At 40.9% G+C, this 15,364-nt stretch overlaps 1 protein-coding gene across 1 annotated transcript in view; it reads right to left on the reverse strand.

Moving 5' to 3' along the window:
• FGD4 (FYVE, RhoGEF and PH domain containing 4) overlaps positions 1-15,159 on the reverse strand; it is a gene marked incomplete at its 3' end in the record, with an annotated part of 34,926 nt that extends 19,767 nt beyond the window's left edge. The window contains exons 1-3 of the mRNA XM_082280036.1: positions 15,015-15,159; positions 6,080-6,251; positions 2,622-3,108 (exon numbers count right to left, since the gene is read on the reverse strand). Coding sequence (XP_082136162.1) covers positions 2,622-3,108; positions 6,080-6,171 — 579 coding nt within the window. The 5' untranslated portion in view covers positions 6,172-6,251; positions 15,015-15,159. The remainder of the gene's footprint in view (positions 1-2,621; positions 3,109-6,079; positions 6,252-15,014) is intronic.
• Positions 15,160-15,364: the final 205 nt, after the last annotated feature.

Here is a 15,364-nt window from a genome sequence, read left to right on the forward strand (position 1 = left end):
TCCCCATCTCCTGCCAGTCTCACAACAAACACTGACACATTTGTCCTCTTGTCTTCACTTAGCTGTAGCAGCAGATTCCCCACATGATGTTATTCAGGAAGTTAATTGATTGAGATGTTCTTGTACTATTCAGCCTCTGCAGTTTAGACAAACTAAGTTTTATGACAGGAGGTGTTGCTGCTGCAAGGCAGGAAACTTTTCATTTTTAATTGTTTTTTTGCTTGTTATGATTCTGTTTCATTACTTTCAAACTAAGTTCAGTAAATAAGAGAAATAAAGGATACTCTGCTCTGGTTGTTTGGGGAAATTGTTTCAGATCACTGCCAAATTTAGTAAGTTTTGCTCAATTTTTCCAGAACCTGCAATAATCTCTCTTTAGTCATATCTACAGTGATCGGGGGGGTGGGGGGAGGAAGGGACATAATGGTAAGAGCAACACTATTTCAAAACAAGCCTTCCTTTCCAAGCCCAAAAAGTAATTTTTGCACCAGTCCCCAGTTTAATTCACTCCTTCCAGCAGTGGACTTAGGATTACTTCTGCTGTACAGGTACACATCTACAAAGAAAGAGAGCATCACTTTCTGCTCTTTCCTGATCTAAGAAACATGGCATGCAAGAGACAAGATACTTTGCATCAACATCAAAATACACATATCAGATGCATAATATAAAGTTTTACTATGACTCACATGGATCTGCTCCTTTTGCTTTTATTCAATTGTACCTACATTTTAAATCAAAAGGGCAGGAGAGTGCTGTTATCCTGTGCTATGCAACTTAAACTGGAATGCATCCCAGTTTTAATATTCTATAATGACTAAGTAGGCATTTAGCAAAATCACAGATTGTCTAATGCTCTTACTTCTTACCAGTGCCTGCCTGAACACAGAAAGAGCTTAAAGCTCCACCAGAACTTTCCTGTTGCTCATCATCCTTCCCCTAATCCAGACAGCATGGCAGCAGCTACTCAGACCACCACAGGGCTGATTTCCATCTCCAGGTTGCATTAATCCAAACTAAATCACTGTTTCATTCCACAAAGGGTGGACGCACTTCTTAACCTCACGAGACTAAAGGGGAAGTCCTGGTTGCACAAAATATCTCAGGAAGGGCTGTTGTGACCCAGTTCAGTTTTACAGATTCAGTTCTACACCAATGCAAGCTTAAAAGTCATTCTGCATGGGTTTGGTTTGGTTTTTTACCCTCCAAGCACCAGTGAATAATATACATCTAGTTACAGTCACATTACACCTTACAAGCTGACTCATTGTGAATATAAGACAGACCACACGTGCTGGTTCCAGCAGCTCAGACAGATTTTAATGAGATTGCTGCCATTACCATTTGCCCAGTTCCTTCCTGAACTTTAAAAGAGAACTGCTTCCCTTTTCAGCTTTTTCCTGAAAATGCTGCCAGTACCTTACTGCGTGACTTGGATTCAAGATTAACATCATTGCCCACTGAGAATTCAGCACTTTATAGGCACAGAGAGGGGAAACAGGCATTACCCAACAGGAGACAGAAATATAATGACAGGTGTGGCAGGCCAAAGTGCCTTAGACTGTGCCCAGGCTTACGTTTAGATGGGGATCATAACATCTATTCATTCCTGGGGAAAAAAACCAAAACAACCCCTAAAACAAACAAGAAAACCCACACAAGCCAACACTTTCTTGTCCTTACCTAGAATATTTCATCCTCTATTACATGAGAACTTGAGAGCCACCTTTCCCACTCACAGAATTTACCTCCAAGTGTGTGTATATATGTGACTCCCAGCTAACCAAACTCAAGGTCTGCAGTGAACTGGTGTGGGTGCACTCATGACCAGCAGTGAAGAGCTTTTTCAGCATCAGTTGTTTGTCTCTGTGGTGAAGAGGAAGGCTGGGAGGGTCTGCCAAGCTCCCCCTGCCACACAGGGGACTGCTGGACCAGAACTGTTAATCAGATTTACTTCTTTGGTACAAGGAGGCAAACTGCATAAGTAAACTTTTACAAGTGAAAAATATGCACTATTTTTCAGCAATTAATTTCCCAAGACAGATTTTCTTTCACCCACTTACTTTGCTTAAATATTTAAAACCTTCCTTGCAAGGGAGCTCAAGTTCATCATGATATAAGTCCTCCTTGCTAAAAAGGCACATATTTAGGATACCCTGAACATTGTGTCTATCTGATCACTAGCAGACTGCCACTGCCTTTCCCACTTTGACTTGACAACTACATCCAAGCTAGGGATTCACACAACACTTCTCCCTGAAGCCCTGTCATTACAGTTTCCTACACATAGAATGTTATTTCACATACACCACTAACATGTGTCCCTTGTAGTCTGGCACAGCTGAGGCATGGTGCTAAAGAGGCACACATATTTGAGCTTCACTTTTTTTTAAACCTCAGATAACTGATGGGGAAAGAGCCAAAGGGATGAGGAGAAGAGCAGAGGAGGAGAGGGTAGGAAGAGGCAAGCAGAATTTTTTTCTCATCTTTTTTCGGAGGAAAAACAACCACAATATTTTCAATTTCTGACCTGCTCCTGGAAGCCTATTTTTGTAAATAAAAACCTAGAGAAAATACAAAAAGTAGTGATATACCAGGAATGAAACAATTTCTCTCTTTACCTTTGTTTCTACAGGTTGATCTTGCTTACTGCTTTCCTCAGCTCGTTCTTCCTTCACATTAGTATTAATGTCTAGAGTTTCATTTTCAGCTGGGAGCAGCGTGTCGCTGCTCGGAGTCCTGTGGCAGCTGTTGAGCATCTGCTCCTCACAGGCAGTCACACTGTGTAGTGACTCTCTGCGAGTGCTTTCTCCTTCCCCGTTTATCAAGCTGCTGTCGATGGCATCGTCTGGGACTGGGGTGGACACGGCAGAGCCGCGGTCCGGCAATCTCCGGTCCTCATCTTCTGGCTGGTCTTGTGCTACCACTCCATTGGCCGTGTGCAGCTGTGCAACCTGAGTTTTGTCAGTGTCACTGGTTCCCTGTTTCTGTAGTGAGTGCTGGGAGGGGAGTTTTGGCTGAGGTGATGGTGTGGACCCATATCTTCCTTGAGATTTAGTAATGTGGAGAACGGAGGAATCTTTCTTCAGATCGCTAGGATTCAGTGAGCTAAAAACACCAAGCAAACAAAACATTGATGAGAGAAGAGTTAACATGGGCTTACAGAAAATCCTGATATGGGAAATAAAAGAGTTACACCATATAACCAACTCCTCCCAAACCATTTCTTTCCTGTGTTAATATTAGGAAGTTCAGGACATTGAAACCTGGAATGCATTAAAACACTTACAAACATGTTTCTCTTACTAGAAACTCAGAGCTCTGTCTATATGGAGCCATTGCATCCCTATGTGTCTCAAATCTCATGTGTATGGGAGATTTAAATTGGACATTAGGAAAAATTTCTCCACTGAAAGCATCATCAGGCATTGGAACAGGGTGCCCAGGAAAGACTTTGAGCCACCATCCTTGGAGGTATTTAAAAGATGTGAAGATGTGGCACTTGAGGACGTGGTTTAGTAGTGGATTTGACAGTGCTGAGTTAACAGTTGGATTCAATGACCTTTTGCAACCTAAATTCTTCTATTCTTAGCTCCATGTAACAGAGCCAAGAAACAGAAACCAAGAAACTGGTAGATGAAGCAACTTGCCCAAAGGGTCACAGAAGATTATTGGCAGAAATGGAGCAAGACTCATGGCTTCCCAAGTCCTAGTCCACTGCTTAAGCTAACAAGTAGCCTATTCCCTAACAGCTCTTTAATTATAAAAAAATTAATCAAACATATCCAAGAACATTTAGCATCCCTTTCCTTAGTTCAGAATATTACAGGAAGACCTTTAAATTTTTATCCCATTTCTTCTCCTGTTCCCTTATTTAGCAATGTCCCTTTGTCATGCTGCATCTTTTCTGAAGATCTTTTTCCTCCAAAATTTATCTCTGCTTTAAACACATATCTCCTGTTCCTGACTGTCCTCTAACTGTTCCTAGTATGGACCTCCATCTTCTGAAAGGATGAAAACTGCTTACAAAGTGTATTTTTACTCCTTATTGATAGGATACTTTACACAAATATTGCAAACATATTCTGCACTTTTGTGCACACAGATCAAAAATAACTTACACTAGCTTTATCTTCTTCCATCATAGAACAAAAAAAAAATTTAGTCACTTTTTCTTTAGTCATGTAAAGATTATACCTTTTTTTTATTAAATAAGCTTAACTCCAGGATAAAATTAATATACATTTTTTCAATTGCCTGCACAGAGTAAATAGGTTTAATTAACTTTCTGCCATGCCTACATGCTTGTGGGCTGTACAGACTAATGAAAATAAGTTATTTTAGTTAACAATCACAGTTTGCATTTCATGAACATGCTACCTAGCCATTTCAAGATCACTAATTAAAAGTGAAGTTCAGGTTCACAGAAGACACATTTTGTGAGTTGAGCTCATTCAAAACACAGGAATTACCTCCACTGCCAAAGCAGGATAATCCAGAACGCAGCATGCTAATCATGGAAGGTTCTCATAAGCAGACATCATAGACTTGAGTATAATTTAGTCATTGGACAGATATTACTGGGTGTACCTAATGAATGATGTTGCCCAAAAGCAACTCAGCTTCCCATAGTCCACAAAATGTCCCTACTTTTAAAGGTCTGTGAACAAGAAAGTTTTCTTTCTTTCATTATAGTTTCCTTTGATTGCGTAATATGGAAGAAGCTCCTGCACAATGCAGCAGGCAGGTCTAGGAGGAAGAAACATAGGGCTCAGTGGTGTAAGTCACAATGAACCTGAGGAGTTTTCTTTCAGAAAGAAAATTTTTTCAGAAATAAAGAAATTTTATTTCAGAATTTTTTTTTTTTTTTTCCTAAGGATACTGCACTGTTTAATAGATGGGTGATGCTTTGGAGGAAGACTGGGAAATAAAGTGATAACAGGATTAGAAACTTGTACTAAAAGAATTCACAGGACCTCCAGTGCTGCAGTAATCTCTTTTCCTGATCTCTGAGCAGCTGTCATGACCAAGTGCAATTAAGTCTCTGCCTAATGACAGAAGTTTCTTGCAGATGAAGCTCTGAAATTATTCCTGTTCCACTAGACAAACACACTTTTGCAATGCTCAGCTGCTTCCATATAAAGGATTACATTTCACTCATCTTGAGGGGAAATTCTTTCAATGAAAGCCTGAATACTCTGGCTCCATGGAAGGTCATGCTCTGTAGTACATCATGCATTCATTCCCACAGGGGGCATCCCTTCAGAACTCCAGTGTCCCAAGGAAATATGAAAAAACCATGTCCTAAACTTGCAATGCTCAACTGTTTCTTGAGCTGTTCCTCTCCCATGGGCTTTCAGGAAAGTCGCTCTCTTTGTACAGAGCAGATATATTTGAAACTTCTGTTTCAGAGCTTATAATGCATCTACTTAGAGATGCATCATGTGCATCTAATTAAAGACACACAAGTAACACCATTTTGTGAAAGCAGTGTTCACTGTGGTTCGTTTTCCCCAAAGTTCCAAATGTTTCCCATAAACCACAGAATCAAAACTCAAGAACACTGAGCTTTTCTACTAAAATCACCAAGCACTATAAAGCAGACCATTTAGGGAGTGTATCCCATACCATTACAAATAACTTGTAGAGTTCACCCTCTTCACATGAATGATTTAAGAAGTTAAGATAGTATAAGATGAAAACCAGTATTTCAGGTTTTTCTATTTGCTTATAAAAGTATTTTTTCTTCTGCAAGAACAAAAGTATTTAATATTAGCTTCAATATTAAATTTATTTCAAATCGCTGACATTTTTCAGGATGTTCTTAAAATCCTACAAGTTTCTTATTCTAAAAAACGGAAAATTAGGACTAACACCTTATGAGAAAGCACACCTTGTAAAGCCAAATATACAATTTGCTCCCACAATTTCAAAACACATGCAGTTTTGCCACCAAGCCCTCTGGCAGAGACAGGAGTGAGCCCTACCACAGTACCAACATTCTTCCTCACAGCTTCAAGTTCCAACAATTCCCACAGAACAAACGGAGTTACAAACCAGTTCAACTTCTGTTACATACCTGCCTCCCTCAAACCGGTTGATGAGATCTGACACTTTGCTAGACTTTTCCTTTGTGACACTAGAAACAGCAGCGGGTGTCTCTTCCTCCATTCTTGGTTTCTGATTTTTTAAAGCTTTATGCCTAGGGGTTTGGTATGTTGCCTTCTGCAGATGAATTGGCTTTGGAGGCACTGCAAACGACAGCAACAACAACAACAAAAATCAATCACTCGTATTTCTTTAAGCTGCCAGACTACAGAATCATAAAATGGTTTAGGTTGGAAGGGACTTCATTGCAGGGGCTCTGATGCTGGTCAGCACCGGTGTGCCACAACCTTCCTGGAGAGAGCATCCTGCACAGAACAACTCTTCCAGGGGTGGTGGCAGGCCTCCCTGGGCAGCAGGGGATTCCAGCAAGTGCAGCAACTTCTCTGCTACAAGTGATTTCAGTTCTCCTGATTCAGCCCTTTGTGAAATCACCCAAGGTGAACTCGGGGACTGAGAGACAGGAGCCTTGTATGGTAATTCCAGAGGTAGCCTTTGCTGTCCAGCAGCCCCTGTGAAGGGAAGGCCAGGGACAAAGGCTCCCTCCTCAGGGGCAGAAACAGGGGCTTTCTATGGGAAAGGCAGGGGATGGGGTAGAAACCAACTAGCTAACTGGGTACAGGCTATTACCATATAGAAACAAGGCATGCTGGGGGTGGTTCACTTCATCACCATGACCCAAGGAAGGCTGCTTATCTCTGGGGAGAGTCTTTTTTGGCCTCAGGCCTCTCTGCTCCAAGGGAGTGCAGAGGGCTCTTGTACTAAGAGCTCACAGACCTCCAAAGGACCTTAAAGATCATCTAGCTCCAAACCCCCTGCCACGAGCAGAGACACCTTCTACTAGACCAGGTTACACTCACAAATGGGATTTTTGCATAAAGAACTTATTGTAGCAATGAAAAATACATACTCTTGGCTTTAATTAACCTTAAAGCTGCTTTACAAATACAGGGACTTCATATAGTTCTTCATGCACTGTTTGGTATTAAGGATCTTCTTACATTACTTGACTAAAAGCTGAACCATATGCTACCTCAGCAAGCTAGAAAATTAGGGAGTTTTCTTGCCTGTTCATTTGTTTTTATAGTGTTCTGTAAAAAATACATACGTGAGGTTTATACTTGCAGGTTTTGTAATAAAAAAGTTAAGCACAAAGGAAAGAGCCATACTGTGGAGCTCAAGAGAGAGAGATTTAAATTGCTGCCCAAAACTCTGGTGCTCTCATTCTTTACCTTATCCCTTGCGACCTCAATAATAATCATCAGCAGAAAAGGTATTTGCCTTCAGCTTTAAACTTCCCTTACTCACTGAAGCTTTTTCTAATTATACTGCTGAAAACCTTCCCCCCAAAAATATTTTTTATTGTTGCTTTTTCTCCATCCTTACCATAAGTCCTTCTAATTAGATTGTTAATGGTCAGCCACTGCTTAATACAGCAATGACTAGAACACAAAAGACCAGGTGACACATAAAGCAACCAAAGTCACAGCACTAAAATCTTTAAGTAGCCATGCAGCATTTGTGGGCAGCAAAAGCAGGTCACAGACTGGGCCCAAATGCATTCCACATTGGAGCAATGAACGTCCAGCCCCATCAAAAGGAGAGACTTAATGGAAAAGGACCTTAATTCTGGAAAACACAACTCTGTTCATTCCCACAACATATTGTGGGAGAAGAGAAAGCATTTGATATGAAATTGGAAAAAAGAGTTCTTGAAATGCAGGCATAAATTGGCAGGAGTAAGCAATGCCCTGCCAGTGGAACCAGTGGCCCAGGGGCTCAGGCACTGCTCCACAGGCACCACCACATTCCAGTGGGGTACAGGCACTGGCCCTCCAGCAACTAAAGAGACCAGCCAGTGAGCAACCATGAAGGGAAGGAGGACAAGAATGGGCTTCAGGAATCACATGCCACTCTTGTAGTAGGGAAAAAAAGCTCTAGTGCAGGATACACAACAGATGGATGGAAAACCCATGTTCTTCATAATGCTGACTTTAGAATATCATCCTAACTTACCCTGGAAAACCTATGCACAAATGATCTTAAATCTTATCAACTGCCATTTCAAAGGGGTGTTGAAAAAATTCCTGCAAATATACTAATCATAGACGGTGATAAACTTGAAGAAACACTCAATTAAGGGCAATTTTCCATTTCTTCCCTACATTAAATTTATAGGTAATACAGGAGGTAATATTTGTCAGTGTTTCCAATAACCTAATTGCACTAAAGTGGGATTGCAGTGATCGCTGCAGTCTGAAAAGTACCGTGAGAGACTGTGCAGAAATGAATTTACCACAAAAAGCTTTAGACTTCAATCATATCAACTACAAAGGCTGGTAAATGAAATAATCAGAGGGAGAAGGAAGACAGTTACTGTAGAGCAGATGCTTTTACTGTATATATGTGCACCCTTGGTCCTTGGAAGCTTTACATTTATTAACACATGCAAAAAAGCAAGTTTGGGGAAGGACGCAGTACAGAAATATGACTCAGAATGCTGCTCTATTGAAATAGTTGCTTTGCAACCCTGAAACGAGCAGATTTTTAAAGTGTGCAACTGCTTCAGAGTCTGCAGTAACTGCAGTCCCTCCCGAGAAGCGCCGTGCAGCTGCTCGGCTGCAGCTGCAGTGCAGTGGAACGGCTTTCCCTGTATTCCCTTTTTCTCAGGGAGTTCAGGGAAGGCCTGGCAGAATTAGGCCAGCGAGCATCAGATAATTGTCCAAGCTCTGAATAGCTCGCTGTGCTGACAAAGCCACGGGACAGCTGAAAAAAGGCGACACAAGCAGGCTGGGGAAAAGCAGGACACATAATTGATCGCAAGCACCGCCATCCCCTCGGGGAGGAGATGGACAGCAAAGGGGACACGGAGTGGATTTGCTGACCAGCACCCCAGTAGTTTGTAGAAACATTTCTTGCTCTTGCAATGGACTTTGTATAACCCCCAGTCCTGTGAATTCTCATATGTAATGGACTTGTACATCTCTTCAAGTCTTCTGTACATCTCATGAAATGTTAATATGCTCACAAGGATATACTAGAACTACTAAACTTGAGGGAATTAATGTCTACTGATAAAGCAGAAGGAATTAGTTGGTAGCTATTTTTATACTGGATCCACTGGGACAAAAATCAAATTCTAGGACATTCTGTGGAAGTGTCACACACTTTTGCAGCTGTTACTGAAAAACCACAGCTAAGCAGCATTTATGTACGACAAGCAGTGAGGAACCTCTGGTCAAACAGGACAACCCCCATTAACTGAAAATCCCTGTAGTATCTCCAGAAGAGAACCAAACAGCCAATCCACTTATGCAAAATATTTTATTCCTTACTCCCTATCAGCATCTAGCAGACAGCACTTCCCCTACCAGCTGCTGCTGTAGCTACTGTGTGGTTCAAAAACAATGCAATGAAAAAAGAATAGTCACAAGATCAATGGAAAGAAAAGAATCAGTAGTGTAAAAAAAAAAAAAAAACAACCCACAACCCTCAAAACCTTCCTGTAAGGTCAGCCTTGTTAACAGGGATTATTGAGAGCAAATTCCATTAATTCTCTTCTCAATGTACTTCTGTAGTGTTTTGTTTTAATCAGATTATTTTTCAGTGTGCACAGAGCAAGGATCTTAAGGGGGGAAAAAAAGAGAAAAGACTGGCCTATTGTAGTAACCTGCATAATACAGAGCTCTGTTGGAGTCTATAAATACTCTTGTCTCTGTACTATAGAATTTTGAGCTCATTAGGACATATGAACTGCTTATTCTGCCCAAAGAAAACCCTTCCATATACTCAGGTACCTCATACCGTACACCACTAGCCAAAATCAAGATTTATGCTGCAGTGCCTAGTTGCGCATTCAGCTTTGCATATATACATAAGGAAATGTCAGCTAACACTATATAAGTGGCTCAAAAGGTGCAAGCACCTTGCAGACTCCAAAGCATATCAGCTAAGGTCATTTATCTCTTGTCCTAGAAAGTATAATGTGTTCAATGGTTAAAAATGCTGCTATGCCTTGACTCGATGAAAATGAAGTTAAAAGTTCCTGTGGTAAGCAACTACAGCTCTGCTGGCTGAGTCATCCATCATCACCTCCCTGCATGCTCCATCACCTCCAGGAATATCAAATGAGCACTGCTGAATAGATGCTAACAATTGATACTCTTAAGAACAATATGAAATAACCAGTAACCTAAACTCAGCAGAAAGAGAGAAAAAGTCATCTTCTCTTTGAGATGCGCGTTTCCATATTTTTACTTCACACCACAAGAAGAATCTTTCAATAGTATATTAGGAGAGAAGACCAACAATAATCAGATGTGATTTGTTGTCTCTTTTGTCTTCTTCACAGAGATAATTTGGGGATTTGTCAGTTTTGTTGATAAAAGAGACACTGTAGCAGATTTTTTGAAGTACCACCAAGACTGGAGAAGCCTACCTAGCACAGCTGTCAGTTTTAGTTCCATTCACCTTTAACTGTACAAGTTTCACTTGCCAGAGAAGTACAATCTACATCTCAGACCATTAAGAGGTCTCAGGTTTTTTTAGGCCCAGGCCACTGAAAACTTTTAACCACAGACTATATAACTAACTGAGAAAGGAAGAATCATGCTAAACAGCAGACAGACAGCTAAAATAGATTGCTGAAGTCTAAATGTTGAATCTGTCACATCCTTATCATTTCACAGTAGCACAAACCAGGCCATCTTTTGGAGTTGAATTTCATCTCCAACCCAAACAAAAATGCCTCTTCAGCCTCAGCAGGAGATTCATAAGTACTCCTAGGCTCTCATTAGAAAAATTTAAATGAGCAACTGATGCACAGTCTTGAACTGACAAGGCACTTCACTGCTTTGAAGAAGTGTTGGCATTTCCACATATTTTGCATCCTACAATAAAACTGCCTGGTCCAGACAGCAGTTCCAGTGCCCAGCATTTAGCAATTTGGCATCGTAAAAAAACTCATCCAAGAGGGTCAAAGAGCAAGGAATAGAAGGAACTAGAAAAAGTCAATTTTTACATGTCACTCTACATTAATTCTGCTATTGCCAGGTTCAGATCACTGCCCAAATATTTGTAGGTAAGGGCAAATTTCAAATCATTTGACAATTTTCTTCCTCTCTTATGGATCATATTCGTATTGGGAACTTGGTAGCACGTTTTGCTATTTCCCCTGACTGCCTCCAGTCTGGATTAGTGCACTTTATCAGGGAATGCCCTGCATTGGTGCAAAGGCAAAGCACCACATCTCACAGCAGGACAGACCTACAGACTGCAACTGCTTTGCTCCGCAGCCCCAATTCCTTTGCTTAACTCCTTCATTGGCTTTCAGCCAGTTTCAGGCTTTGTTCCAAATTTGCAAAGATTTTCATGAATCAAAATCTGCTCCAGACAGAGATCTGACACATGAATTGCTAAATTGTTGATAGAAGGAATTACTGGGGAACGAAAATTGATGGAAGGAATTACTGGAGAACAAAAATTTTGCTTTTACTGACAGTGTATCAGACAGATTTTTTCCTCCTTGAAAGGCCAGGGGGGAAAAGTGAAAATGAAAAGAAAGAATTTTATATTGGATTGCATGCAGAAATTTATTCACTTGACCTAGCTACCCTGAGTGAACTGTTTCCAAATACTTAAACTACTTCTCAGAGACCAAGTACAGACAAAAGTACAGGGTTCACTTGAAGTGCAAGATTTTGGACATTTTTCCTCTATATTAAAGCTCTATTTCCCTTAGTAAAGCAGAATTTACTGGAAATGGCTGTACCACACTTGCAAAGCAATCTCAAAGTCATGTTTATGTCTCTCATTTTAATTATTTTGGTAGGTTAGATGATGGTCATTTTACAGTAGACTCCTCCACAACCAAATACATCAGCATTGCAATCTGACAAAGGTGTGTCATCTTGTTTCCTTTCACTATGAAAGGACACTAGTGTTTGCATGACTAGAACAACCATTTGGAAAAATGTTTCCTGCTGCTATAAACCAAAAACATTTCTGTACCTCTACATGAAAAGCTCTTTAAAAAAATAGTGGCCACTTTTAAACCAATAAATTAGGGCAATCTAGTGTGCTTAGAACATTTAGACTCCCAAATGCTTCTCTCATTAATTCTGGTTTGTTTTGCTTCAATTCAACAAAAAGCCAAACAAAAGATATACTATAAAACTTCAATCTGATGCACATATTTAATAGAAATAAACGGAGAGGGACCCATGAACAAAGGAGACACAAAATACTATTTACAACAGTATTATTGAATTTCATCTACACAGCTGCATTTCTTAGACTAATGCTATTCCTGGCTCTGGCACATTTTGGAGCACACAATATTGACAAACAAAAGGAAACATGGCTAGGAAAGAGCAACAACAGCTGTGTAACTACTTGAATGAATGAGGTCCAATAACATACAACTCCTAATTTATCTAATAGCTAAAATTTTATAATAAGCGTGTTGGCTTTGTTTTTGAAAGGCTTAAAATCTTTTTATTGATAGCACATTTTTCTTTATCCATTAACGATTTCTAAAATTTTTGTTTTAGGAAGAACACATGTTCTCTTTTCAACTTTGCTGTAGAGAATTCATTCCAAAGACCTAGGAAATGGTGCAGAAAGGCTGAGATAAGTAATGTTTACATATGACTGGCAAAAACTTAGTTTAGTTAACAATATTGGCAAAACTTCTATAAAAAGTAACCATACAAAAAAAGCAAACCAAACCAAACAAAATAAAACCAACTGCTTTATTTTGCTCTCATTCTCCAGAAGTAAATAAAACTTTCTTGACACCCCAAAAAATTTCTTCCTGCCCTTAACTCTGAGGTGAACTCAGGACTGATGCAAAATCCTTCAAGATGCATTTTCCCATTAAGTGATACAGAGATTGTTGACTCCACAACATGATGACTCTGTGTGATTCTAGTTTCCACACTTGATTCAGATGTGCTCTAGTGTATTGGGCTTGTCTGGCCAGGTTTTGGTAGCTGGGGGGACTACAGGAGTGGCTTCTGCAAGAAGCTGCCAGAAGCTTCCTCCATGTCCAACAGAGCCAATACCAGCCAGCTCCAGGACGGACCCACCACTGGCCTAAGCTGAGCCGGTCAGAGAAGGGAGTAACACCTCTGATAACATATTTGAGAAGGAAAAATAAATTACTGCACAGACATGGTCGTGCTCAGAGAAGAGAGGAGTGAGAATATGTGAGAGGAACAATTCTGCAGACACCAAGGTCAGTGGAGAAGAAGGGGCAGGAGGTGCTCCAGGCACCAACGCTGGGATTCCCCTGCAGCCCCTGGTGCAGCCCATGGTGAGGCAGCTGTGCCCCTGCAGCCCAGGGAGGATCACGGGGACACAGAGATCCATCCACAGCCCGTGGAGGAGCCTCACACCAGAGCAGGGGGATGCCTGAGAGGAACCCACAGGAAGCCTGCACTGGAGCAGGGTCCCGGCAGGGACTTGCAGAGCCAGAGAGAGAGAAGCCCACTCTGGAGCAGGTTTGCTGGCAGGATTTGTGACCTTGCGGGGGACCCACACTGGAGCAGGATGTGCCTGAAGGACTGCACCCTGTGGAAGGGGACCCATGTTAGAGCAGTTCATGAAGAACTGTAGCACTTAGAAGGACACATCTTGGAGAATCTCATGGAGAACTGCCTCCTGTGGGAGGGAATCCACACTGGAGCAAGGGAAGGACTCCTCTGCCTGAGCAGTGGAAGAAGCAACCTGTGCTGAACTGACCATGACACCCATTCCCATCTCCCTCCACCACTGGGGGAAGGACACAGAGCCTGGGAATGAGGATGGGGCAGACGAAGGTGTTTTAAGATTTTACTTATCATTATCCTGTTCTGATTTTGGTTAATAATAAATTAAACCTTTTTTCCCATGACAGTAATCAGTTTGTGATCTCCCTATGTCCCTAACTCAGGAGTCTTTTGTTACATTTTCTCTCCCCTGTCCATTTGCAGAGGGGAGTGATAGAGCAGCTTTGGTGGGTACCTGGCATCCATCCAGGGTCAGCCCTCCACATCTAGTTTTCTGTAAGTAATTCTCATTTCTGTCTTGTCAGCACTGTCTCAGAATCCAGTACATTAAGCAGTATCATGATGTGTGTCTTCTAAACTCACTCATTTTTTTTTAACTTTTAAAATTATCTGCACGTCAGATCATTTATCTGCATAAAAGTTCCTACTCAATGTCACCTCTAAAAGACCTCAGTCCAGATTTGATTTGAATTCAAGATTTCTGGAATGTAGCAACTCTTTGCTGTGATCAACTACAGCAGAATCAAAAATATTACTGAGAATACCACAAAAAAAGATGGTTTGAGTCAATATATATATTGATTTTATGGATGTATAAATTATACATACGTATTTATACATATATACATACAAAGTGTGTATATATAAACTGTATGTATATATATACACACACATTTGATCTATTTAGCTTTTAAAAGTGAAGATATTATTTATGGACAGAGACAGACAGAAGGGAAGTCTAAATTCTAGTCTGTGTGCATTACTGGTCAGCTTTTAGGGCACAAATATGAAGTTCCCATCTTTCCACACACTCCTGCAGGAGGGCTCCCCTCGATCTCTGCTAGAACTCCAAAGGCCCTGCTATCTTCCCCACCACCCCTGCCTTGAAGCCAGAATGTCAAAAAACTCCAGTTCAAAAATAGTGTCCAAACCTCCCAGCTCAAATACAGCAATACTGTTGAAAAGTAAGTCAGAAATTACAGAATCATAAGGCATTTACAGAACATTTGTATTCCAGTAGCAAGCTTATGCCCCTTGGGTTTCTCTCTTCCAAACACAGGTCTCTCAAGGTGCTCTATTTCTCTCAGAAGTCTGAGATGAAGAACAGCTTCCCTAAGAACAATATTTGAGAGTATTTACCTTGTGGCTTTGGACTTGCAGCTGAACGTGGGGACTGTTTGAGTGGCACACTTCCATTTATTCCCTGAGCCGCTTCATTGCGTACATTCTGCTCCACAAGCCTGCCGGTGGCACTCGCTGTACAAGCTCTAGACAGTATTAAGGGCTTTGGACAGATGCTACTGCCTGAAAAATAAATGCATACAAGAGTAAGAAACAGGATTAAATGTAAGGTAGAAGGACTGCAAGCACATTTATTAGAGGGCTAACAATTCTCTACAGAGAATATTAGAATATTTAAGAGTGTCTCATCCTAAAAACACTCTTTGCCTCTCACTGAAATTTATTGTGTTGTTTAGACCTTGAAGAGT

Source organism: Coloeus monedula (assembly GCF_965178545.1).
Source record: "Coloeus monedula genome assembly, chromosome: 4".
Lineage (NCBI taxonomy): Eukaryota > Metazoa > Chordata > Aves > Passeriformes > Corvidae > Coloeus > Coloeus monedula.